The sequence below is a fragment of the Siniperca chuatsi genome, linkage group LG1 (genome assembly GCF_020085105.1).
Source record: "Siniperca chuatsi isolate FFG_IHB_CAS linkage group LG1, ASM2008510v1, whole genome shotgun sequence".
Classification (NCBI taxonomy): domain Eukaryota; kingdom Metazoa; phylum Chordata; class Actinopteri; order Centrarchiformes; family Sinipercidae; genus Siniperca; species Siniperca chuatsi.
In genome coordinates, this window is record NC_058042.1 from 20,496,167 (window position 1) to 20,521,221 (window position 25,055).

Here is a 25,055-nt window from a genome sequence, read left to right on the forward strand (position 1 = left end):
TGATTCAGATTTTGTACATTGTGCTCATGATGCTACATTGTATGTTGCTTATGTTAGTATGTTCAGCACTGTGCACCTCTGTGCTTTTGTTTGTCTCTGCAAAGCTTTCTATTGGCTCCTGTTCACTATAATATTGTTTTCAAACTTCCATACATTACATTTCAGCCTTCTGTACCAGCCTATAGTGGTATAGTTATACGCTTACATTAAACTGTGTGACACTGACATCTAGTGGTTGAAGTAGGTTAAGTACAGTACAGAAAAAGATTAGAAGGTAGATGGATATTGGCTGGTTGAGCTTGGTTTTTGAATGAAAAGTAGCAGCAATCAGGTGACTTATCTCATATGTGACACTGGCAAGTCAGTCAACATATCAACATTATATGTATTTGATTACTGTCTAATGCAAAGAATATTTAGTGGCCTAATAAAACATGGGTTGCAAAGCAGTACAATTTATTATGAGTGAATTAAAATAAGGTTAATTAATTTATTGCCAAAAATAATAATAACAGGTGTGGGTGCAAGTATATGACAATATATTTTGCATAATCAGCTGAAGCCTCAGAAACTGGACTATCTGCAACAGTTTCTGATGTTGTGGAAAAACATACTGCTACAAAGTTAATGTCACAGTTACTGTAACTGTCAAATTTGCCCAAACTGATGATTAACACTGGTGTAGAAAAAAAATCATAGCTGTCCTCCCTTCCACCAACACGGGGTTGTTTTCCTGTCTGTTTGTTTCCTAGGTAACAGGTCTGGAGGTGGGCACTAGCTACGTGTTCCGAGTGCGTGGGGTCAACGCTGCAGGAGTGGGTATGGCCTCAATGTCCTCTGACCCCGTGACTGCCAAGGCTGTGGCAGGTAACATCTATTCACAGACAGTAGGAGATTATCAAATTTGTGCTGTCTTCACCATTCTCTTTGAACAGACACAACATAGTCAACACATGGCTTTGCTTAGTTGGAATGATGCACTATAAGTGCTAGAGGCAAGATGAAAGTGGGCAGTGGAGCAGACAAATATAATAAAAAAACAACTGAAATATAAAAATCTATGGACAATTCCTTCTTTTCCCTTCCCGCCTTTTTTGGAGACTGAAATGTGTGCAGTTTAAAAATGATCACTTTGTGTGTGTTTGTCTCTGTGTATTCAAGGTTCCCAGGAGGTATCCTGTGTTGTGGATGAGAAGTCAGGTGACATTGTTCTGTCATTCGAGTCCTGCCAAATGGCCGAGAGCTCTCAGTTCATTTGGAAGAAAGATTATAAAGAAATCACTGATTTCTCCAAAGGAGTAGTGATTAAGACCGAAGGCAGCCAGTAAGACCACACACACACGCACACACACACACACAGCCACACATAGATTTGTGTGTACACATGCAAATAGTTGGAAACTGTAAAAAAAAAAAAAGAAAAGCTGTGCACCATCTCTCTGTCTTTATCTGTCTGTGTCTCTCTCCTGCCCTGCATCGTAGCTCTAAGCTGATCTTTAAGAACGCAGATAAAGAGGACTTTGGGACGTACTCTGTTTCTGTCACCAACACAGAGGGAGTGTCATCCAGCTATACAATCTCTGCTGAAGGTAGCATTTTACCCAGAAATCCAACACTGATTATCTTCACCATCTTGTCAGCATTTTCATTACATTAACTTACATTAAATACTTGTTTCTGTTATTGTAGTGCATGCAAATATATATATTTCATGCCTTGCTCATGGAAATTTGAACAGCTGTAAGTATCAAAAGCAAAATTCAAAAGGAAACTATGCATGGAAGAACTGAGGCGCTGTGTAGGATGAAATAAAGATGAAAGCAATGAAACAGTGCTTGAAAACGATCACACTGGGATTTAGGCAACAAACAATTTCATTCCACATCTGATAAATACTAGCAGAGCACGTTGCTCACAAATTTTTTCCTAGCTTGGGGCAGTGTGTGTGTTTTAAAACCACATTTTCATGGCAAAGGGCTTTCTGTCAGAAAGTTTCACAATATTTTTCCTGCTATTGCACCACTACGCTACTAGGCATTAATATGTTATTCAGTGCGCCTTACACTGATTGCTTCCCATTTGGCCTACAGTTTTTCAGCCTTACAATAATTTAAAAACTCCTGGTATACAAGGTTTTCATTTATTTCACTTACATCACAGGTACTTGGGAAGACTGATCATTTTATATAATAACTCTTAATGTGGTTTGTTAGAGGAATTTCAGAATTGACCTTTGGGTCCAGTTCAAGGCATAATGTATTGTCTTCCCTATAGCTTGCTTCAGTCTTAAAGTGTGCATTTATCTGCCTCTTCTTATTAAACAAAATTACAGTAGTGACTTCAAACTTGGTACTTGAAGTACCCTATCAAAGAGCATGACATCTGTGTACAAAGTGTAATGTGTATTTTAATTGCTTGTTTGTGCCCATGGCTGCATGAAATGAATAACTTGTCTCTTTACGTTTCAGAATTGGCAAAGATGCTGGCACTCAGCTATGATATCAGACACCCAAGTAGGTACCTCTGGCTGACTCTTTCCATCTCTCATAATCTCTCTCTTTGTCCCTTTTAATCTCTCTTCTTTTACACTTTTTCCTCTGCTTCGTCTTTAATCTGTCTCTCTCTATTTCTCAGTTTCTCCCTTTTCACGCCTTCATTTTGCTTTGTTCTGACTTGCTTTGAACCTTTCAGATTTCTTTCTTCTCTTAGGAGCACATTTCTCTTTTTATTTAATCCAAAAAAGTCTTACCTGCTTTTGCATCACCTGCCTAACTACTATTCACCTCTACTGTTCTTTTGCCTCCTCTCCTCTCACTAATAAATTAACAACAGTTTAAGTTATCAGTAAATAAGTGCAATAATGTTTTTTAACCCCTAACCTTCCTTCCTCCTCTCCTCTCCTCTCCTCTCCTCTCCTCTCCTCTCCTCTCCTCTCCTCTAGTCATCCCGCTGAAATCAGAGTTGGCTTATAAGATTTTGGAGAGAGGCAGAATGAGGTTCTGGCTGCAGGCTGAAGAGATTTCTTCCAAAGTCACCTACAAATTCTTTGCCAACGACAAGGAACTGTCTGGAGCTGATGTAAGATACATTGTAGTTTAAGGACATAGGGAGAAATGGAAAAAATTACTTTCTGGCTTCAAGCTGTCCGCCCTTGATGTACACTGACAATGATTCAGTCAGCTGCATGTTGCAACATTAAAGCCGTAATCACAGTAAAAAAGTATCAATATTCATATTCCAATCTTGGAGTGCATTATGGCCTTTTTACAACAACCAACTCTATTTTTCTGCAGCCCAACAAGATGGGTCATGACATCTCTACAGGTATCATTGAGTTCATCATGGACCATTTCACTGAGGAGAATGAGGGGACATTTACCTGCCAGATCACAGATGGAGGAGGCAAAGGACAGAGCTCACTGGTTCTGATTGGAGATGGTAAGAGAGGCCAGGTCTGATATCTCACTATCAGCACCTCCACTGCATATCTAAACTGGTCAAACCACGTACAACCCTGCTAGAACTGACTACAATCTACCACCTGAAGAAAGGTGATCAGTGGACAATAAGATGTTTTTTGCTCTCACATTTTGTTTCAGGTACTACAGTGGCATTAAACTGCAACAGTAATTGAGACAAGAATGACAAAAAATAAATAAAATTCCATTGTAGCTGCTGATGTAGTATGTTGAGTTTATGTGTGCAAAAGGACTTGCCATTTTCAAATCCTTATTTTTCTCCTTACTAATCAGTGGGAATACTGGCAAGCATCAGCAAGAATGATCACAGCCTATTGAGACATTTGTAGTATATATGTGCTTGTGTCTGTGTATGTGTGTTTTGGCAGTACACTTACTGCATCTCTAGCATAAGAGACTACATTACAGAAATGTATTCAGTTGATAAATGTAAAGGTGGGTTTGAAGCAGTTAAGTTGCTTTTATTCATAAATTATGATTCCACTCTCATACAGGGGACCATTAGCTAGCTAATCCACAGAAAAAAAAAATCTATAGCAACTACTGGCAACACTTTCATCTTTTAATTATTCTCTGTGTATCTATTCTTATGTGTATCTGTATGTGCACACAGCTTTTAAGGCAGCGCTGGCTGAGGCTGACTACCAGAGGAGAGAGTACATCAGAGTCAAGGAGGGTAAGAAACACAAAACATCATGCACTTTTAAGCTTTACTCTGCTTAGCCTGAGACCAGCACACCACTATGTGGCCTGGGAGACAACTAATCTAATCAGTGAGTGTACAGAAAAGAAACAGACCAGCATTACTTAAACTGGGAGTTGTAACTTTAAAACTCAAAATAGACCCATTTCAGTTGGCTCGGCGACAAAATAAGTCCCAAATTTAGAAATTTACAGAACAGCTACTGTAGGTGCACGGGAAGATTCCACGGTGGTATTCTGCATTAAGAATTTTAAAACCATACTTAACACATGCACAAAGCAGTTAATAGAGCTCATTCAATCAAGGTCCACAAGTAATTTGTTTTAAACTCATGTCCCTTCCCTGGGCCTCTCTCTCCCGCCTTTATCCACCACAGGTCCCCATTTCAGTGAGTTCCTGTCACTTCAGGTCGGAGACGACTGCTCTGTCACTTTGGTCTGCAAGGTAAACACAGCCAAACTCAATAATTATTGAATATTTACACTCTAAATAAATGGGAGGCTGGCTTGTGGATAGCTGATTAGCCACTCTAAGGAGGAGTGCAAGAGTGCGACAATGCTGTGTAATGACAAGGTCCAGATTGAGAATAACCAGAATTAAACTGTCAGGATTTTGTCTTGGCTTTGTTAGCATGAAGTATATAATTAAAACAATTGTAAAATCAAATGTTTGTTCATATCCCTCGAGACAATCTGAAGCTGACATCTGTTTAATCTGTTTGCCAGTTTAGCCCAAATAAGTATATTTTGAATAATGAAGAAACACAACCAACATATGCAGTAAATTACGTGGGTGAATGTACGCAGCACACAGCAGGCACAATCTTCCTTTCAAGTATCAACCATTTCGCAGAAATCCACTCCATTTATAGTTGGTGACAGTGATTACTTTGGGTACAATTTATTCTTCAAAAATGACTATAGGCCAATGTTCTCTTGGGGGAAAGAGTGGATTTTTTATCCACAAGATAAAAAGTAGTAAGAGTGAGAGCAACTGCGGAAAGTACTGCCCAAGGTATCTCTTGCTGTTAATGAACCACCACATAAACTGAACTTTACACACATCACTGACTTGTTGGATTTGCATCTTGTAATGAGTTATAAAATCTGAGGTATGCAGCATTAATGGCATTGCTAACAGGTTTCTATATGCTGGAACTAAAGTGTATTTATATTGCTGATTTTACCCACAGGACACCTGTAATGGACCTGTTAAACTTCAAGTGTTGAATAACCCTGGTTGCCATGAAAAGATGAGGTGCAACACATTTAGGGGCGGGACTGATAAGTGACTTTTAGAGGCAGATTAATGGGGGTAGTGCAAAAATGGGGTTTTTGGGCTGGGTCCATCTGAGATCGAATTGGTGCAATTAGGATTTGATGATCTGCCATATAGAAGCTATTAAAGAAGCACAAACCTCTCTTCCTTGTTAATGATAATTATGTTGAATGCTTTAATAATATTGGTGATTATGTTTTTCATTGAAGGTTGCTAACTTGAAGAAGGAATCAGAGTTCCACTGGTATAAAGAAGACACAGAGATCATCCCTGATGTGAAGCCTGACCTTGGATCAGGAGTCTGTAAACTGCCAATTAAGCTGGTAATTGCACTTTGGTACCTTAATCTTCCAAATGTCATGAAACCGTGTTTCATAGCATTCAGTATGAAACACGGTTCAGTGATTTGGTTAGTTTATATGAGGATCCAAAAACAAGGACACTTTGTTCAAAAACCTCACAATGTGTTCAGATTTAGAATTCAACAAATCTGTGGTCCTTATGTCCCCTACACTATTTTATGTGTTTCCTGTTTTGTTTCCTCTCCAGTTTTCACTGAAGACAACAGGAGTTTATAAGGCCACCATCAGTGATGACAGAGGAAAAGATATGAGCCAAATTGACATCTCCGGAAAAGGTAAAGCTATCTTTCTTACTTAATATATCTTACTGATTAATTAGGGGGGTGATTCACTGACTTGCTGGTTGTCTAACTGAGCAAGAATAAATATTAACCTACAGTATGGTGTGTGTATATATATATATATATATATATAAATACACACTGAAGACTGGAGACTGGAAAAAATATGATCCAAATGTATATACTGCATCTGTACATGGTGAGGTAATGAATTTTTAACAAACCCTCTAACCTCGACCCTGGTTTTCTGACTACTGTATAAAAAGAGTTCTTTCCATGTGACATCCTGCCCACCTGCTGTCTGTATTTATTCCAGAGAAAATCCATTTTAATTTTCCTGGAAAAGTCTGTGTGAAATAAACTTAAGCTGGTATTCTTTAATCCTTCAATCTTGTACTTCTGTATATGTTTTGATGACAGAACTGAGCATTACTGTCTTTTTCAGATAATCTTTTATCCCCTCTGTATTAGAGGTTAGTAAGTATTTAATCAGACCTTAAGGGAGAGATTAGCTGACAGATACAGCATTCATACCTTTTTGCCATTTTCTCTAATTTGGGACGCCACCAAAGAACAGAAATATTCAGTTAATTGGTTGATAATGGCAACAGGGATACTGAGTCACAGGGTATGGAGACATCTTCTCTCAAATACACTATAACTCTGTAACCTGGGAGTTGCAAATACCCAGACTAGGAGAAATGCCTGTTTTGAATGCAGCCACCAGAGGGCAGCATTGTGACTCTCCATCCTCCTGGCTCTTTCCCTGACCTCATGTTTCTCTGCCTCTCTTCTAGTCTTTGACGATGCCATCAACAAGATCAGTCAACTGGCTGGTGGGTATTTTTGCGCACACACACACACACGCACAGAGGTGAATACACAGACATCAATTATCTCACTGACAGATATCCATATTAAAAACAGTACTAAACATCATCACCATCATCCTGCTCTACCCACTGAAGGGATCAAGTGCAAATGATCTAAATTTAACGTGGCACAATCACACCACAGTGCTAAGAGATTTAGGTCCATCACCAGGCTAATACATTTCTGTTTTAAAATACCACTGCCACACACACACACACACACACATATCAACATGTGGCAGAAGTTATCATGCTGGAAGCATTTGGCCATCATGCCATCATGTGGTGAAATCACTTTAAAATTCCACTGTGCGCTGTCACAGTGACAGTTTGGAGGAGCATCTTACTCCTATTTTAAGAGACTGTCACTTGACAGCTCTGCAGCAACTGTTACAGCAGTGGTTGCAGAGGAGAAGAGGATGCATTACTGTGGTAATGGAAAACCATGGTGATGTGACCAGGTGGCACACTTGTACATATGCAGTGAGCAAAGTCATATATATATATATATATATATATATATATATATATATATATACATGCATACACATATATAAATACATACATACATATATATATATACATATATACATATATATATACATATATACATATATACATATATATATACATATACATATATATACACATATACATATATATACATATATATACATAACTTCATTCTTCACCCTCCGCGGGTGGTCTCATCCTTCGAGCTCGGGTCCTCTACCAGAGGCCTGGGAGCTTGAGGGTTCTGCGCAGTATCTTTGCTGTACTGTTGCCAGTACTGCACTCTTCTGGACCGAGATGTCTGGTGTTCTTCCAGGGATCTGCTGTAGCCACTCCTCCAGTTTGGGGGTCACTGCCCCGAGTGCTCCGATGACCACGGGCACCACTGTTGCCTTCACCTTCCAGGCCTTCTCCAGCTCTTCTTTGAGCCCTTGGTACTTCTCTAGTTTCTCATGTTCCTTTTTCCTGATGTTGCCATCGCTTGGTATTGCCACGTCAACCACAACGGCTTTCCTCTGCTGCTTGTCAACCACCACGATGTCAGGCTGGTTCGCCATTACCATTCTGTCAGTCTGGATCTGGAAGTCCCACAGGATCTTGGCTCGGTCATTCTCTACCACCTTTGGAGGTGTTTCCCACTTTGACCTCGGGTTTTCCAGTCCATACTCAATGCAGATGTTCCTGTACACTATGCCAGCTACTTGGTTATGGCGCTCCATGTATGCTTTTCCTGCCAGCATCTTACACCCTGCAGTTATGTGCTGGATTGTCTCAGGGGCATCTTTGCACAGCCTACACCTTGGGTCTTGTCTGGTGTGGTAGATCTGGGCCTCTATTGCTCTGGTGCTCAGGGCCTGCTCCTGTGCAGCCATGATGAGTGCCTCTGTGCTGTCCTTCAATCCAGCCCGCTCTAGCCATTGGTAGGACTTCTTGATATCAGCCACTTCAGTTATGTTCCGGTGGTACATCCCGTGTAGGGGTTTGTCCTCCCATGATGGTCCTTCCTCCAGCACGTCTTCCTCTGTTCCCCATTGCCTGAGACATTCCCTGAGCATGTCTTAACGTCTGTGGTCTGTATCTCTTCCTTTGGCCACCTTATTATTCCCGCAGGGTATCTGATCACTGGCAGGGCGTAGCTGTTTATTTCCTGGGCCTTGTTCTTGCCATTGAGCTGACTTCTTAGGACTTGCCTTACTCGTTGGAGGTATTTGGCCGTTGCCGTCTTCCTTGTTGCCTCTTCGAGGTTGCCATTTGCCTGTGGTATTCCAAGGTACTTGTAACCGTCCTCAATGTCTGCTATTGTTCCTTCTGGGAGTGAGACCCCTTCTGTGTGGACTACCTTCCCTCTCTTTGTCACCATTCGACTGCACTTCTCAAGCCCGAATGACATCCCAATGTCAGAGCTGTAGATCCTGGTGGTGTGGATCAGTGAGTCGATGTCCCGCTCGCTCTTAGCGTATAGCTTGATGTCATCCATGTAGAGGAGGTGACTGATGGTGGCCCCGTTCCCCAGGTTGGTGTGTCGGGCTCTGCAGTCTTGGGTGACTGTTCTGTCAACCAGGAGTTGGTGTTTGGCTCCTCTGGTTCCTCTGCCAATGCCCTTCTGTGCTTGGCTCATGTATTGATCCATGTGTCCACTTATCTTAGCCGCGATGATGCCTGACATGAGCTTCCATGTTGTGGAGAGACAGGTTATTGGCCGATAGTTGGATGGGACTGTACCCTTCAGGATCAGGATTGTGCGCCCTTCGGTAAACCATTCAGGGTCCGTCCCATCTCTTAGCAGCTGACTCATTTGTGCTGCTAGGCGCTCATGGAGTGCAGTGAGCTTCTTTAGCCAGTAGGTGTGGATCCTGTCAGGGCCCGGTGCTGTCCAGTTCTTCATACCTGAGACTCTTTCTTGGATGTCTGCCACTGTGATGGTGACTGGATTCTGTTCAGGGAGGTTGCTGTGGTCCATTCTCAGGGCGGCCAGCCACTGTGCATCGCTGTTGCGTGATGCCTCCCTCTCCCATATACTTTTCCAGTACTGTTCCGTTTCCAGCCTTGGTGGGTCTGCTCTGCTGTTATTACCCTGCCATTGAGCGTACACTTTCACAGGTTGAGTTGCGAACAGCCGGTTTATTCTTCTGGCTTCATTATCTCTTGTGTATCTCTTTAGGCGGCTGGCCAAGGCTTGGAGCCTTTGTTTGGCAGTTTCGAGTGCTTCAGGTATGGGCATCTGGTTGTACTTCTTGGGTACTTGCTTTCTCATTGCACCTCTCTCAGCCTCTGTCAGTTGGCTCACTTCTCTCCGGGCCTCCTTGATTTTTGCCTCCAACCTTCGTTTCCATGGTGGGTATTGTCTCTCATGGCTCCCATGGTTGCTCTTGTAGCCAAGCATCTCTAGGATCACTGCTGCTGAGGCGTATATCAGCTCATTGGTTTCAGTGATGGTTGTGGTATCGCTCTCAATGCTGCATTCACATCTTCTAGGAGACTTTCTGATGGTACTTCACTTAGCCGTTGTAGTTGGCGTCGGGGTTGCCTTGTATTCATCCTCGCCATGATCTTATCTTTCAGGTCAGTCGCTGCCTCGTTCAGCGTGATTTCTCTTGGGGCTTCGTACCCAATCTCTGGTTGGGGAGCTGCTGGTTGCTCCCCTCTGACTTGTTGTCCTGGCTCCCCCTTGCCGTAGCATTTGTGTTGTATCTCGTCAATCTCAAGTTGTGATAGCAGTTGCCGCTTGTGGATGTTGGAACACTGAGCTACTAGTTGCTTCGCTGTAAGCCTTGATTGTGGGTTTCGAAGTAACCATTCATCCCACATCCTGTGCATGTAACCCCTCTGACTAGGGTTACTGGAGTAGTAGCATTCCAACAGAGCCTTATTATCGCATCTCGCCCATCTCCGTCTTGTTCCAGTAGCCCATTTGTCGTCTCGATGCTCTGGTTCCCAGGCAAAAATCAAGGAGGCACAGAGAGTGTGTCAAGTGAGCCAACTGACAGAGGTGCAATGAGAAAGCAAGTAGAGCAACCAGATGCCCATACCTGAAGCACTCGAATACCCATACCTGAAGCACTGCCAAACAATGGCCTTGTGGGGAGATGCTCTGTCATCAGCCAAATAATCAACTGCCAGTGATCATAATAATAATAAGGTGGGGATAAGGCGGGAATAATAAGGTGGCCAAAGGAAGAGATACAGACCACAGACGTTAAGACGCGAAAGCTCCTCACCGTGCATGTAGGGTTCCATCCCAAATCCAGCATCCATAAGGAAGGCATTATCCAGGATGAAACATCCAAGATCCACAAGTACATCAAAGATAAGGCCCCAACAGATGACGTGCTCAGGGAATGTCTCAGGCAATGGGGAAGAGGAGGAGGGACCATCATGGGAGGACAAACCCCTACATGGGATGTACCACCGGAACATAACTGAAGTGACTGATATCAAGAGAGCTGGCTGGCTAGAGGTGTAGGCTGTGCAAAGAGGCCCCTGAGACAATCCAGCACATAACTGCAGGATGTAAGATGCTGGCAGGAAAAGTATACATGGAGCGCCATAACCAAGTGGCTGGCATAGTGTACAGGAACATCTGCATCTGAGTATGGACTGGAAAACTCGAGGTCAAAGTGGGAAACACCTCCAAAGGTGGTAGAGAATGACCGAGCCAAGATCCTGTGGGACTTCCAGATTCAGACTGACAGAATGGTAATGGCGAACCAACCTGACATCGTGGTGGTGGACAAACAGCAGAGGAAAGCCGTTGTGGTTGACGTGGCAATACCAAGCGATGGCAACATCAGGAAAAAGGAACATGAGAAACTAGAGAAGTACCAAGGACTCAGAGAAGAGCTGGAGAAGGCCTGGAAGGTGAAGGCAACAGTGGTGCCCGTGGTCATCGGAGCACTCGGGGCAGTGACCCCCAAACTGGAGGAGTGGCTACAGCAGATCCCTGGAAGAACACCAGACATCTCGGTCCAGAAGAGTGCAGTACTAGGAACAGCAAAGATACTGCGCAGAACCCTCAAGCTCCCAGGCCTCTGGTAGAGGACCCGAGCTCGAAGGATGAGACCACCCGCGGAGGGTGAAGGACGAAAATTTTTTTATTTATTTATTTTTATATAAACATTCCCTTTTAGGCATAACAGCTTTTAAAAAAACATTATTAAAGCTTCTGATGTTTGAAGCGTTTTATTGAATGCAGCATACAAACAGTCTGCACTCTACTTCATTAGTACACAATTCTGCTCTCCATGCTAGAGAAATGTAACAAAAAGGGAAGTCTTAAAATGGATATCACAAATGGCTGCAGATGAAAGTTTGATTTTATTTGATTAATTCTGAGAAAAAAGTGCATTCTGTTGCTCTCCTAGCAGAGAGAGGCCAGGTTATACAGCAGCAGATGGAAAATATGTATCTGATTCTGATTTCAAATGTGCCCTCCACAACCTCTATCACCTCCATCACCTCTAGGAGCCAGTGCAGCGGAGCTGGTGATTAACTGCACAGCAACAGGCATTCAGCTGCAGTGTCACATGAAGTATTACACCTCAGAGATGAACATCACCTGGTGTCATGGGTAAGAAATTATATTTATAGTACTAATAACACTACTACCACAACAACAAAAACTACAACTACACTACTACTACTAAAGAGAAGAAGAAGAAAAGCAGTGGTTTTAGGAGGAATAAGAGTATTCTTTTAAGTATAAACATGCTGACCACAAACATATTATTTTGCTTTTCTCTCAAATTAAACTGCCGGGAGTGGCAAAAACAATAGGCCACATAATAAAACTTGTGATGGCTGTTGGCGAGTGTTTTCATTATCCTGGTTATTGCAGTAAAATTGCCCTGTTTTGTGGCAGAAATCACAGCCCTATCATTTTCTAAGAAGAATTAAGGTTTTTCTGCACGTAAAAGCACTCTGTCATACCCTAGAGATTATAAAATGTAAAGGGAGGAGAAACAGAGTGAGAGAGAGTGGATCGAAAGAAAGAAAAAAGATAGAAACAAAAGACAAAAAAAACAAAGAATGAAGAGAAATCCTAAGATGACAGGGGGTAGTAGAGGCTTTTCTGTTATTCTATTGTTCAAAGAGAGATTAGATTTTTAACCTCTCCCCGTCTTTTCTGTGTGTGAGAGAGCGACACAAAGCAAGAGAGAGAAATTGGTATCCATGTGCGTAACATTAGGCAGGCATGTAAACATGATTTTTCATTACCTCTGAAGCAGGCTTCAGCTACTCACACACATATACACAATAACCTCTCCTCTCCTCTCTTCTCCTCAGTGAGACTAAACTCTCCCACAGTGACAAGACTGTGATTGGAGGAACCCCTTCTATGGCAACAATGGAGGTATTATCGTCTCCTGTACAATGCTGAACAGTATATGCCTCTTAGGTGGATCATACATAGGTAATTTTGTGACAATAAAGCCCCTCAGGCGGTGGCACTGTTGCCCATCGATGTTGCTTAGTCCTCAGAGTACCTTTGTAGAGGTGATACCAGGGCAACTTTGAGATGAAATAAATAGATCATCTCACCTGAAGAAGGGGAGGCTAATGAATAAAAACATCATACATTTTAAAATTCATTCAACTTAATTAATTAAACAGTGTATCTTCCTTTTACCTTTTGTCAGAGAGCTTTATAATTGTAATTACCCGGTAGATGAATGACCTGACCCTTTATTAAACCATGAATTAAAGACATACAAGTAGAAATAAACAACCAGACACTGATTAGTTGATGGGTTGTGTTGCTCACATGACTGATTGGTTAACTGATTGATTGATTGATTGATTCACAGGTGATTGAGCCACTGGAGAAGGATAAAGGAAAGTACTCCATCATAATCACCGACCCTGAAAACTCACACAAACGCACACTGGACCTCAGTGGTGATGGTCAGTACCTCCTCTCTCAGTGTCACACACTCTTTTTATTGATAATACAGTAAAAAGAGGGTTGGAAACAATGCAGTCACTTGTTTTTGTGGAGCTCTTGGCTTCGATCTGCAGTTTAATACTTTGAAGTGATCTTCCAACCTTTAAAGTATCAAAGACTCATCCCCATGGGCTTGAAAACTGGCTGTAAAAACTTTGCAGTTTGCTCTTTCACAAAAAACTGCAGCTGTGGTCAGCTTGAATTCATGCTGTTTATAATGGATTCCAATAGCGACAGGTTTTCATGCAGAAAAAGTCCTGAGCACAATCAACTTCTCCTCTGCCCTTTCATTACGCTCAGTATGTTCCAAACAGTTGTATTTTTGACAAATATTGGTGAAGTGCACTGCTTCCATGTTGCATTATTCCCTTCCTTTAGTTCGGAAGCTATGCCAGAAGAAGTGTATTTATATTTTAACCAAAATATGTTTAACCAACATTAATTAAAGCCGAGCGCTGCTGCGGTTGTTCATGAAAGGGCAAGCACCTTTTAAAAGCCACCTTTTAAGCCAGGGTTGAGTGTTTTTATACTCTATATAGAATGTGGATTTCTAGTGGAGTATCACTTTAAGATAAATTAAGGAGACAATTGGTGTTGTGAAAAGTGACAGTGAAATTCTGTTTTTGTCTTTTACAGTATATGAGAAGGCCTTCGCTGAGTTCCAGAAACTCAAGTAAGACAAATCGGTTTCTTTACTTTCTGTGTATATTTTAGTCGGACTAACTCTGCTGATGATTAATCATTGTTTCCTCCACATTTGAACCTACACTGCTTAATCACTGCAGGTTTGATATCTGGTAGCTCAAAGTAATGTGTAATGATTGCCCAGGATACTTTCTATTCATATGCTGAAAACCATATTCTTTATCCTTGTTTAAATAAATATAAAGCACAATGATTACCATAAATACTTTTGATATTTTGACTATATTAAAAATAACATCTCCAAGAAATTAAACTGATGTATATTTTATATATATATATATTTATCTCCACATTTAAAACGTTTTACTTACTAGATCCTAGACTTCTACACACACAACTTACTTCATTGACCGCAAGATTGCATGTAGATCCAACACACCCTTTACCAATAAAACGATCAATTTACAGCATCAATAGACAGCCCTCTCTTTTGATGCAGCTGGCATGCTGCTGTTTTACTATTCTGTTTGCAAACACTGCAACTACTGCTACTGTTAAGTATTGTAGCAGTTCGTCAGGCCCACCTCCACCCAGCATCCACCTGTAGGCTTTCTTTCTAAGTTCCCGGGGGGGGGACAAGCTCAGCACTAAACTGTGCTGAGCTTATTGTATGCGTGCACCAGAGGTCAAAGCCGATTTTTCATGTGTGTTTGCACACTGAACTGCTACTATTGAAATGTTCTGCTGAAACACTGTTGCTCAGCTCTTAGATTTGTTTTTTATGGACTTTTCTGTACAAGATAGCCTGCGTGTTTGCATGTGATGTATTTGTAAACACTGTGAACCTTTAAGTAAATAGAGCTGTATTTCAATTTATGAATGATCAGAACAGCTTCAGTAAAGGTTGCTCTCCATCTACAAGTTGAACGTTTCAAAAATTCAAAAACAATAGTGAATCCAAAAACTCCAAGCCTTGCTGTCTGAAAAAGTCCAGTATATTATAATTTGAGATAAAAATCAATGTTGAAAATAGAAGCAGTCAGGTAGCAGAGAGATCTTTTTGGGTTTTGTGGCTAATTGGGCCAAAGCGAAACTCCACACACTGAATTTTGCAAATCCATTTAGAAAAATCAATTGAAACTCCAAACACTAAACACTGCATGCAGAGTGGAAACTGTCCAAATCCCTTTTCTAATTAACATTCAAAGAGAGACATTTAAGCACAAGATTTTACAAACACGCTGAAACAAGTGACACCCTGTTGCCCTTTTGATTGAGCATCAACATGCCAAGAGGAGAGCAGAGTTCCCCCAGCCATCTGGTCCTGTGGCTGACCTCTGGTCCTCCCATGCTGCTTCGACAGCCCTCACCCAGTTATTACAAAGCAATATCATTTTTCCCATTGACAAGATTCTGTAAAGTCCCTGAGTAAACTACGGCGTAATGTGGTTTGGCTCTAAACCCAGAATGCCTTGTGGCAAACCATCTGACCACTGCCACTGACCCAAAAATGAATATTATGTGCGTGGTCAGTGAGCAGAGCCAGGTAGTGGCAACAGGCCATAACCAAACTTGGCTATACTACATTCACAATACAGGGTTACATTTGATACTCTCAGAATTATTTGTTGAATTTTTTTATTTTGAAAGACAAATTAATACTGAGAGTTACACTTTAGGTTACAGTGTTGCACTCAGTACTGCATTTGCTGCCGATTTGCTGTATGAGAGAGCGAGAGAAAGATCTCTAACTTTTCCTTCTGTGTGTTTCAGGGCTGAGGCCTTTGCTGAGAAGAGTGAGTTCATCCTTCCATTCTCCTTGTTTCTTTGTTTTAATACAGTTACTTTTTCTTAGTTACATTCTACAGTTACTTCTGTTTAAAATTGATCATTGTTCAGACATTGTCTCAAAAAAGCATAAAGCTACTGGTTGTTTAGTTATCTTGGAGAGTGTTAGGACCCATGGTTCATCAACAATATAATAAGCAAAAGGAATGATTGGTAATGTTAACAATGGTTTGTTTCAGACCGTGGTAAGGTGGTGGGAGGACTTCCTGATGTGGTCACCATTATGGAAAAGAAGGTAAGTATTTAAGTGTATGTGTGATTTTAGTCTCCGTGAATTCGTACATGTTTGTCTAAGAAGTCATGTTTGTTCCTCCTACAGACCCTGAGTTTAACATGTACAGTGTGTGGGGACCCCAAGCCTCAGGTCTTATGGTTGAAGAACGGAGCAGAGGTGGAACCTGACGATCAGGTAAGTGCTTCGGCCACACTAACAGATAAAGCACTTCAAACAGAGCCTCGTTCTTTTGTTTGGCTCCTACCTGCCACACTCTACTGCTGACACTTGAAGCTGTTTACTCCCTTCCCAAACCCAGCTCCTCCTTCCTTCCCCATGATTAATGACCTTATTAATCAGACACAATTGCAACAGTATGTTTCTATCAACTTGTCTAGCGATACTATGGAGTTTCTTCAGTCAGTACATGTCTACTGGATTCTGTTGTGTGGCTTTGACTGTGTTCAAACATTTTGCACACTCTTTGGATTCGTATGGGTAGTATCATGAAGAGCAGAATATGTACTGTCAAAATGCAAAGTACAACCATGACTACAACAACGGTTTAAATATCATGGTACGTGTTCTTGACAGAACAAGAACTTTTACCTTCAAAATGACTTGCGAACTAATATAAAGTTATGGAAAAGTTATATTATACTGGAGGAAATATCCAGGTAGTAATAAACAGTACTTTCTAAGTAGTTTATGTTTCATTTAAGTTTTAATTAGTACACTAAATTGAAACTGATGAGATAGATAAGTTCCTTATTGGCAACTGACTGATTACACTGCTGGAAGTCTCTATACAGCCTCCATATGTACTACTGATGTGATCAGGATGAAGGGAAGGAACTTCAGCACCACTTACAATCCCTCACTGAAGGAATCTACATACTTTAGGTGAGGTCAGTATTATAAGCACACTCCTGGATTGGTAACGGAACAAACCTCTCATAACTCATTGACCTACTTGCCAACCACTATAAGTCTACAGTCAATCCCCAGTCAGTGGAGGCTCTTTCAACAGTATCAGCATCCTACGGCTCCTAACGGCTTTGAAGATTTAAGTCTGAGAAACCCCGGTCCAGGTGGAATATGTGTTGAAGTTCGCCCTCTTCTTTATTCATTTCCTCACCTGCTAACCTAACCTGTCGAAAATGAGAACCTATATCCTTGGTGTGTTTTCAGGAGTGGGTCTCCCCTACCAAGCTACCTACCACAGAGGCTACTGAAGATATTAACAGAAAAACAAACAGAAGCATATACAGATCCAGAGAATATTGCAGTGAAACTCAGAGTAGGAATAAGTATTACTGTAAAACTATACAGGCTTAAATAGAGGTGAGTTGGAGCAGGTTGTGAATACCAGAAATTAATAATTTTGTACATTTTGTCACTAAGTATGAGATTTGTGTGCTCTGAGTACCATTGTTACCACCACAACAACTATAATAGCCTAATATTATGGGTTTTTCTGTAGCAGCTACCTTTCATCAGTCAAACAAAATAAAAACTAATAACCCACAGATTAACCTACATTGGTCTAATAAATGAATGCAATTATCCAAGGCCATATAATATGGTAATTAGAAAAGGGCCATCAATTGCAAAAATCTTTTTCTAGGTCTACTTGATTTTTAGGCCAGTAGAGCTTTTAATTTCTCAAAATTAAAGTGTTTCTCTTAATAGGAATGTAATTAGCCTGCTACAAGTGCCACTCCATAAAAATGTACTATTGTGTAGACCTTGCAAATGAGTGGGCAGGTATGAAGCTGTGGCTTAGAGGTAGAGCAGGTCGTCCACTAATCACAAGATCAGCAGTTTGATACCCAGCTCCCCCCAGCCTGCATGTCGACATGTGCTGGCGCAAGATACTGAACCCCAGATTGGGTGCGAGTGTGTGAATGAGGATTAGTTATTCTTTCCTTGCATGGCAGCCCCTGCCATCTATATGGGGTAAATGTTGACATGTAGTGTAAAGCGCTTTGAGTGGTCAGAAGACTAGAAAGGCACTGTATAAATGCTGTCCATTTACCATAAAATACTGTATTCTTGCCGGCTCCATTCACATGGTACAAGTCAGAATACAAGTACTCTATTTTGTATCAGGTGGTTGAACAACATGGACACAAGTTTACTTCAACTCTGAAGGCTTTAAACATCAATAGTTTTGTTTCTGTGGTCTCAAGAAATACGGATGGAATATGTTTTTATTGTCATTTAATTCCATCATATTTTGGTTGAGCTAACAGGGCTCAGCAGAATAGAATAGTTAATAGACTGGAATAGATCATTAGTCCTCATGTCCATCAAGCCCATAGTGCTCAGCTTTTGCTAAAGGGAGGGGGTAATCAAAGCTCATGCTGCTGCTCTGAGTAGATAAAGATAAATCCATTTTTAAATAAAACTTTAAGTGACAGGCGTTTTAAATATTAAATCATGCTAAACTCCCTGTGCTGCCTTTCTCACTTTTTTAACTTTTGATTTCATATTTCAGTACGTGGTCTCCCTGGACCAGGGCAAGTTTGCCAGTCTGACGATCAAAGGTGTTTCCATGGAGGATTCAGGCAGATACACCATGATTGTCCAGAACAAATATGGAGGGGAGTCTGTGGATATAGTTGTGAGTGTCACTGCTGTGTACCACAAATTACTGGATTTACTCAGAGCCGTGAAATGTATCTGACCATCTGTGGCACAAATCTTGTCTTTTCATTGTGAGATATTTTTGTGATCACACACTCTGTGTAACTCAGAACTGTTACAGAGCCGGTATTTGACCTTGTGACTTTTGTCTGACCCTGATTTGACAGTTTTAATATAAATCTTGACCTAGAATATTCTTTACTTAAGACTCAAAACGATGTGTTTAAATGCTGTACAAAGCTGTAGCACTTTGAAACTCTTCTCCACATTTTATTGTAAGCACATACAGTGGAGTAAATGCACGTATGAGAAATGTTTACATAACATTAACATAACATCTTATTCTGTCTCTTATTCTCTCCAGGTCAGTGTGTACCGTCATGGAGAAAAAATCCCTGAGGCAAAACCAACTCTGACCCCTAAAACAATCATCCCTCCCAAACTCCCCATTGAGATCCCTCAGCCCAAAACCCAGCCTGCTCCAAGCGCCGGCCCCTCCTCTCCTAGCCCTGCCCCTCCTAAGGCAGCAGCAGGAAGAGGGGTGAAGAGTCCCACTCCTACTAGGAGGAAGTAGACAGCATGTCAGTCATAAATGAGGAAGAAACATATTCACACACTGGTGCATATGTAGACCACACAGGCTTGTATTGTTATTATCTATCTGGACAAATATTAAAAGCATTAAATGAAATGCCGTTAAATTAGGGAGTCAAGAAAAGACTGATAGCTAAAACAATAATAATGTTATAGTAAGCAACCAATGAAAAAAAATGTACTACTGTGATATCACTGTATTAAAAAAAACCCTGAAATTAATAAAATTAAATATAAAACGAGTTTATATCTGAACATGATTAAATTAGAAATGAGTTTAATTTAATTGAAATTAACTGAATTGAAACTTGAATAAAGCTGAAATTTGAATAAAACTATTGCTGGAAAAAGAATGAAATGTGTTTTAAATTGACGCTGGGATGTAAGTGAAGCAGAACAATTAAATGCGTAATTTTCACGGACAGCCCTGTGTAAAATGTTCCCAAAAAATCCATTGTATATCTGGATAAAATAAAAGTATAAGGCCTAAGTATAAACCCCTCAGAGCAATACTCACTGTCTCAAAACATGTTAAAACATAAAACAGAACTTTAGGAACAATAGCTTTGATATGCCCTCAATAGTATCCTGCTGAAAAGACATGTCATATTTTTCATTGATGCCTGCATTTTTGATAGTGTGTAACATATTGTGCTTTATGAGGCCCTTGGCAGAATTTCTTAATTCCCCCCTCACGCACCCTCACCACCACTACCACCACCCTTTGAAGAGAGAGGGGCGGCTTTGCAATGGTTCGGCACTGTGTCACGGTCATGAGATGTGTTTTATTCATGAAGGATTTCATTTATTGTTCATGTTTCAGAAAATCTCTCTCCTGTAACGGTTTCCACAGGATATTGATGCACAAAACAACACAGCTCCAAGTCACTACTACATCCAACAAGATGAATGTTCACGCGATGTAGTTTTTACCTTCCTTAGGAAATAATGCTAACTTTCACAAAGAACATGTTAACACAGGTGCAGAGAGAAACAGGTCGGGCTGTGCTGGCATCATTACGCTCCCACCTTTATCAACCGATGGCTGCAACACCGTCCTCCTTAACATCATGGTGAGATATTGAACATGCTGATGATCAGCTGGCAGTGAATCACCACTTAGTAAACCAGAGCAGAGGAGCAGGACTGTCACACTAACACTGCTGCCACTGAAAACATCATAACAGTCATCTGCTTAATATTGACTCTGACTGTTAGTACAAAAAAACATTTTTGGAAAATCCATATGCATTCTACTTTACAGTTAAATATCAATTATGTATAGTCCTCCTGGTCATCAGCCAACAGCAGAACCAGGAATGTTTTGAGAAGTCAGACAGGTTTAAAGTGCAGGAAGTTGTGATGGCAGTGCTGATGAAAAGATGGCTGATGAGATTTGTGGTTCATTAAAGCTGATGAGAGGAGACGAGCAGACGGAGAGGAGGGGGTGGGAGGAGGGTAAATTCATTGTTTCTGTGTTTGCTGTTGCTAATAAAAGAAAAGAGATTACACTTTGCTGAGCCTGTTTATTAATTCTGTCAGAGAAAGAGACCGAGAACAAGAGACGGATTGTGCGAGTGAGAGAAGTGGAGTAATGGAGAGGCTGAAAGAGAGAAAGTGAGACTGTGAGGTTGCTGTTGTTTTGTGTTACATTTTGCTGCTGATGTGTCTGCTCTAGCGGTATGAGACGAGTCTTGTCATGCTTGTTAACAAGTTGAGAATGAGTTGAGTAACTGAATGAAAAGGGGGGAGATATAATAAGAGGCATGGGCATAGCACAAAATTCTGGACCCTGTACATAGGCATTCTCTATGGGCCCCTCCCTACATCCACAGCTATTCATTCGAGTATCTTTGTGGGCCCTCCTCACATGAGGGCCCTGTATACTCAGTCCCCTTTGTCTCCCCAGTCCTACATCCCTGCTGTTTGCGTGTGAAGTTATTTTGCTATTGCTGCTGTGTTTTTTGGACATGAAGACATATTTCATGTCATAAATTGTGTCTATAAGTGTGAAAGGAAGGAAGAAACAGAGTGAGACAAAGCGTGTGCGAGAGATGAATGTAGATAATTCAGTGTTGCATGGCAATAAAGGACTTCTGAAGTGCGGCGGAGAGAAGACAGGAAGAGAAGGAGACTTGTGTGCATTAGAGAGAGCGGGAGGGAGACACAGAGATCTGAATCATTTTGATGTTTCGCTGATCATCTGCTGTGAGATCATTTCCCTGACTTTTTAATTAATTTTCACATTTTTAATCAACATAATTACTGAGAATCCAAATGTTACCATGACAACCAACTTTTAATTTCAATAAACTTGGAAAAGGACTCATCTCTGTGAAACGCACAGACAGCCTGTGCACTCACAGACACACAAATATATGCATACATACAGGCACATGAGTATAAGCACACACAAACACACACACACACACATATATAGACGCATACACACACATATAGACGGCTGCTATCTAAATGGAATAGCTAGCCAGCACTGATAGCATGAAATTGTGTTTCCAAATATAACACCGTGTCATTGGAGTGTGTGAGTGTGCGTTTGTGTCTGGGCGCACGTGTGTGTTGAGAAAGTATATGCTTGAGTATATGTTCTTCTGCAGTCCTCCACATGGGGGCACTATGGCAACATGAACACACACTTAGACAATGATACTTTTAGGCACATGCGCAGACACACACACACACACACATGCACACGGATAGACAGGCCTGTCCTAATTAAAGCAGTGCTGTTCAAACAATGAGATAAACTAGGAGCAGACACACTTTATGAGTGTGCACTGACACAGCCACATTTTAAAATACTGCCATTACGCAAACATATACATTTACACACATATTTTTTTAATTTGCAATATGCATTGTGGGAGTAAATGCTGACAATTATTCTAATGATGATATTGATTACTGCAGATTTTGGCCTAAAAGACAGAGGAAAGCAGTACAGAGAGGGATATGAGAGGGGGAGAGACATGAGGAACAAGGGAAGGAGGAAAGAGAGGAGAGGAACTAATAAAAGGACAGAGTGAGAGAGGAGAAACAAGCAGCATGTTATTCTGCAAGCTTGTCTCGCTGTTTCAGCACAGATGATCGTTTCTTTATTTTACTGTGAGTAGGACAGCTATAGGAGAAAGGTAAGGAAGGTGGAGAGGTAGGGAAAGAAACTTGAGTGCAGAAAGGGAGCATTATGAGAGAGGGGTGGAAGACAAAAGGAGGGAGGGAGAGCAGAAAGAGGGAAATAAGCAGGAGAGGTGAAGAGGGAGAGAGAACTGATTTTGAAAGTGCATTGCATCAGATACACATTGTTGGCTTTTGTGCTCACAATATCCTCACAATACAATCAGACAACAGTGGGGTATCACACACACGTTGTTCAAACTTGCTCGAGTCTGCTTCATCAGCCATGTCGGCACCTCCAATCTCACACCAATCAAAAAAATCTGTATCTGCAAATGCTGGATCATAAATATTAAGTTTGACATAATCAAGACAGCTGGAACGTGTCTGCTCATTGAATAGAGCGGTAAAGGTCGAATTTGTAAAACACTCACACTACCAGATAATCCTGGCTGACCATTGGTCCTGTCTAACCTCTGGCTGGGATTGCCCCTCAGATTTGGTGGCAGATCTAGACTACACCAGCCCAGTAATCCTCCACTTACAGCCTTACTACTGCAACGTTTGTTATGTGTAATGCAAATGAAGTAATACAGACAATATAAAGTCACACTGATCACAAATAGAGCAACGGACAGGGACAGAACATAGGAAATAATGGAGAGAGGAGAGATCAAAATAAAGAGGTTGAGTTGCTTTTACATGTACTACAGCTCCATTGCCGTACTATTCTTTGGTTAGCTGGGCTATTAAAATTGTTTCATGAGATGAGAGCAAGTTAGATGCTGTGATTATTAATACAGTCTTTGGACATCTTTTCCTCAGGCATGTTATTTGTCGGAAACTTCTTGATGGGTTCCATCAATGTCACATGCTCAAAACACATTCTGTAAACTTAAAGGCTGCATTTACGTCAAGTAGAAAATGACTCTTTTTAACAAGGAGGCAAGCTTAATGTTCACATCTGGTATATTTCCAGTGATATTAAGTGTTGATTTGAAGGGAAACAGGCTTCTCCCTCTGCTGGGAAGTCAGGTAGCTCAGCTTCACAGCAGCTTCCATGGAGCTCGTAGTGACTCAGTGTCTGGCTGTTGGAGGCTTCAGCAGGGCAGATGCTTGACAACATGGGGGCTTAAACCCTGGATCTCTCGTCCAAGGACAGCACAATTACTTGCCATTCCACTCTGTAGCCCTAATGCCACTCTGCTGGGATACTGTGGGCCCTTACACACGTTAAATCCAGAGACATTGTTTGTGACACTGCTCAATAAATCATGGTAGTGGCTCATTGTTTTATAAAAACCCCAAATGAACATGCAAGCTCTCGTCTTCGCTCTCCATGTTCACATGGCTTCTTACAGGTTTCTCACTTTTCTCTCCTTTTCCAGACATGAAAGTTTGCTTACATTTATGAATGTGACATCTGTCTGAGCATGTGTCACCCTGCCCTGAATGGAAAGAAAGAGAGAGAGAGTGGGCAGAGAAAATGAAAAGTCGTTTGTGAAACAAGAAAATGTTTTCAGAGTAGTTTGAATGGAGTCTGTGAGAATGGGAGAAAATAAGAATGATTGATTGAGTGATTTTAACTTCAGCTGCTTATTCCTGGAAAGCTGACTTTTTTTTTTTAAAGATGGAAGACTCTCCTCTGACAGCACTGTTCTTCTCCCCCCACAGCTAGATTACTAACAAAAATGAACTTAGTATTACCATACTCTTCTCAGAGGCAGAGAGACAGACCTCCTTCTAACTCGTAGCCCTCTACTCTCTATTCATTTCTGCCCCCCTTTCTTCCTCTATTTCTTCTCTCTTTCACTCTCTCCTCCCTCACTCTTTTTTTGCACTTCTTCAATCACTATGAAATTGCAAGGCGGGTGGTCTGGGACTTTTTTGACAGAGAAATTTGGCTCCGATCAGAATCACTAGCGAGCATTCCTGAATTTCCTTTTCCCAATTTAAATGATTTTGCAGCTTCACAGGCACACCCACCCAGACAGCCAGACATACTCACATTGACACTTTGCAAGTCTCCTGTCCTCTCTCTCTCTCTCTTTTGCACACACACAAATATACACATGCAAAACACAACTCAGACCTAAAAGTGGTGTTACTGGTGAGGTGCCAACAAGCAGGAGACCATACAGTTGCGTCACTGACTTTAGTTAGCTGAGAAAACAGATGAGATGAAAGAAGAGAGGCTGCAGCTGGAAGAAGAGACAGCAATAGGAAAGCAGATAGATGGAGTGACAGTTTAGCAAAGTGTATCATTAAAACGTGAATAATATGTTTATCCTGGTGTATATCTGTGTTGCAGAATGCACTATTATGCACAGTCTCACAATAATGTGCCTTATTTCCTTCTAAACCGCATGCAGATGAATTTTGAGCTCCTTGGAAACAGCTCAGTCCCTGATGCATGTCAACATGTCAAAGTCACACAGACAAAGGAAGCTGCAGAGTCTGCTGGCAATTTTCTTTTTTTTTTCTTGATGTGTAGGGGCCAGCTGTCTCGCTGAGATTATTATGTTAAGGCAGCACACCAGG

The 25,055-nt window shown here is 41.3% G+C and overlaps 1 protein-coding gene across 2 annotated transcripts in view; it reads left to right on the plus strand.

Annotated features, from left to right (window-relative positions):
• myom2b (myomesin 2b) overlaps positions 1 to 20,890 on the plus strand; it is a 36,754-nt gene extending 15,864 nt beyond the window's left edge. For both annotated transcript variants that reach the window (XM_044201593.1, XM_044201602.1), the window contains 20 exons: positions 753 to 867; positions 1,162 to 1,324; positions 1,483 to 1,589; positions 2,469 to 2,513; positions 2,942 to 3,078; positions 3,294 to 3,438; positions 4,093 to 4,155; positions 4,559 to 4,626; positions 5,670 to 5,783; positions 6,010 to 6,097; positions 6,901 to 6,939; positions 11,950 to 12,055; positions 12,772 to 12,838; positions 13,293 to 13,389; positions 14,066 to 14,102; positions 15,848 to 15,870; positions 16,102 to 16,157; positions 16,242 to 16,331; positions 18,637 to 18,762; positions 19,150 to 20,890. In XM_044201593.1, coding sequence (XP_044057528.1) covers positions 753 to 867; positions 1,162 to 1,324; positions 1,483 to 1,589; positions 2,469 to 2,513; positions 2,942 to 3,078; positions 3,294 to 3,438; positions 4,093 to 4,155; positions 4,559 to 4,626; positions 5,670 to 5,783; positions 6,010 to 6,097; positions 6,901 to 6,939; positions 11,950 to 12,055; positions 12,772 to 12,838; positions 13,293 to 13,389; positions 14,066 to 14,102; positions 15,848 to 15,870; positions 16,102 to 16,157; positions 16,242 to 16,331; positions 18,637 to 18,762; positions 19,150 to 19,359 — 1,896 coding nt within the window. In that variant the 3' untranslated portion in view covers positions 19,360 to 20,890. The remainder of the gene's footprint in view (positions 1 to 752; positions 868 to 1,161; positions 1,325 to 1,482; positions 1,590 to 2,468; positions 2,514 to 2,941; positions 3,079 to 3,293; positions 3,439 to 4,092; positions 4,156 to 4,558; positions 4,627 to 5,669; positions 5,784 to 6,009; positions 6,098 to 6,900; positions 6,940 to 11,949; positions 12,056 to 12,771; positions 12,839 to 13,292; positions 13,390 to 14,065; positions 14,103 to 15,847; positions 15,871 to 16,101; positions 16,158 to 16,241; positions 16,332 to 18,636; positions 18,763 to 19,149) is intronic.
• Positions 20,891 to 25,055: the final 4,165 nt, after the last annotated feature.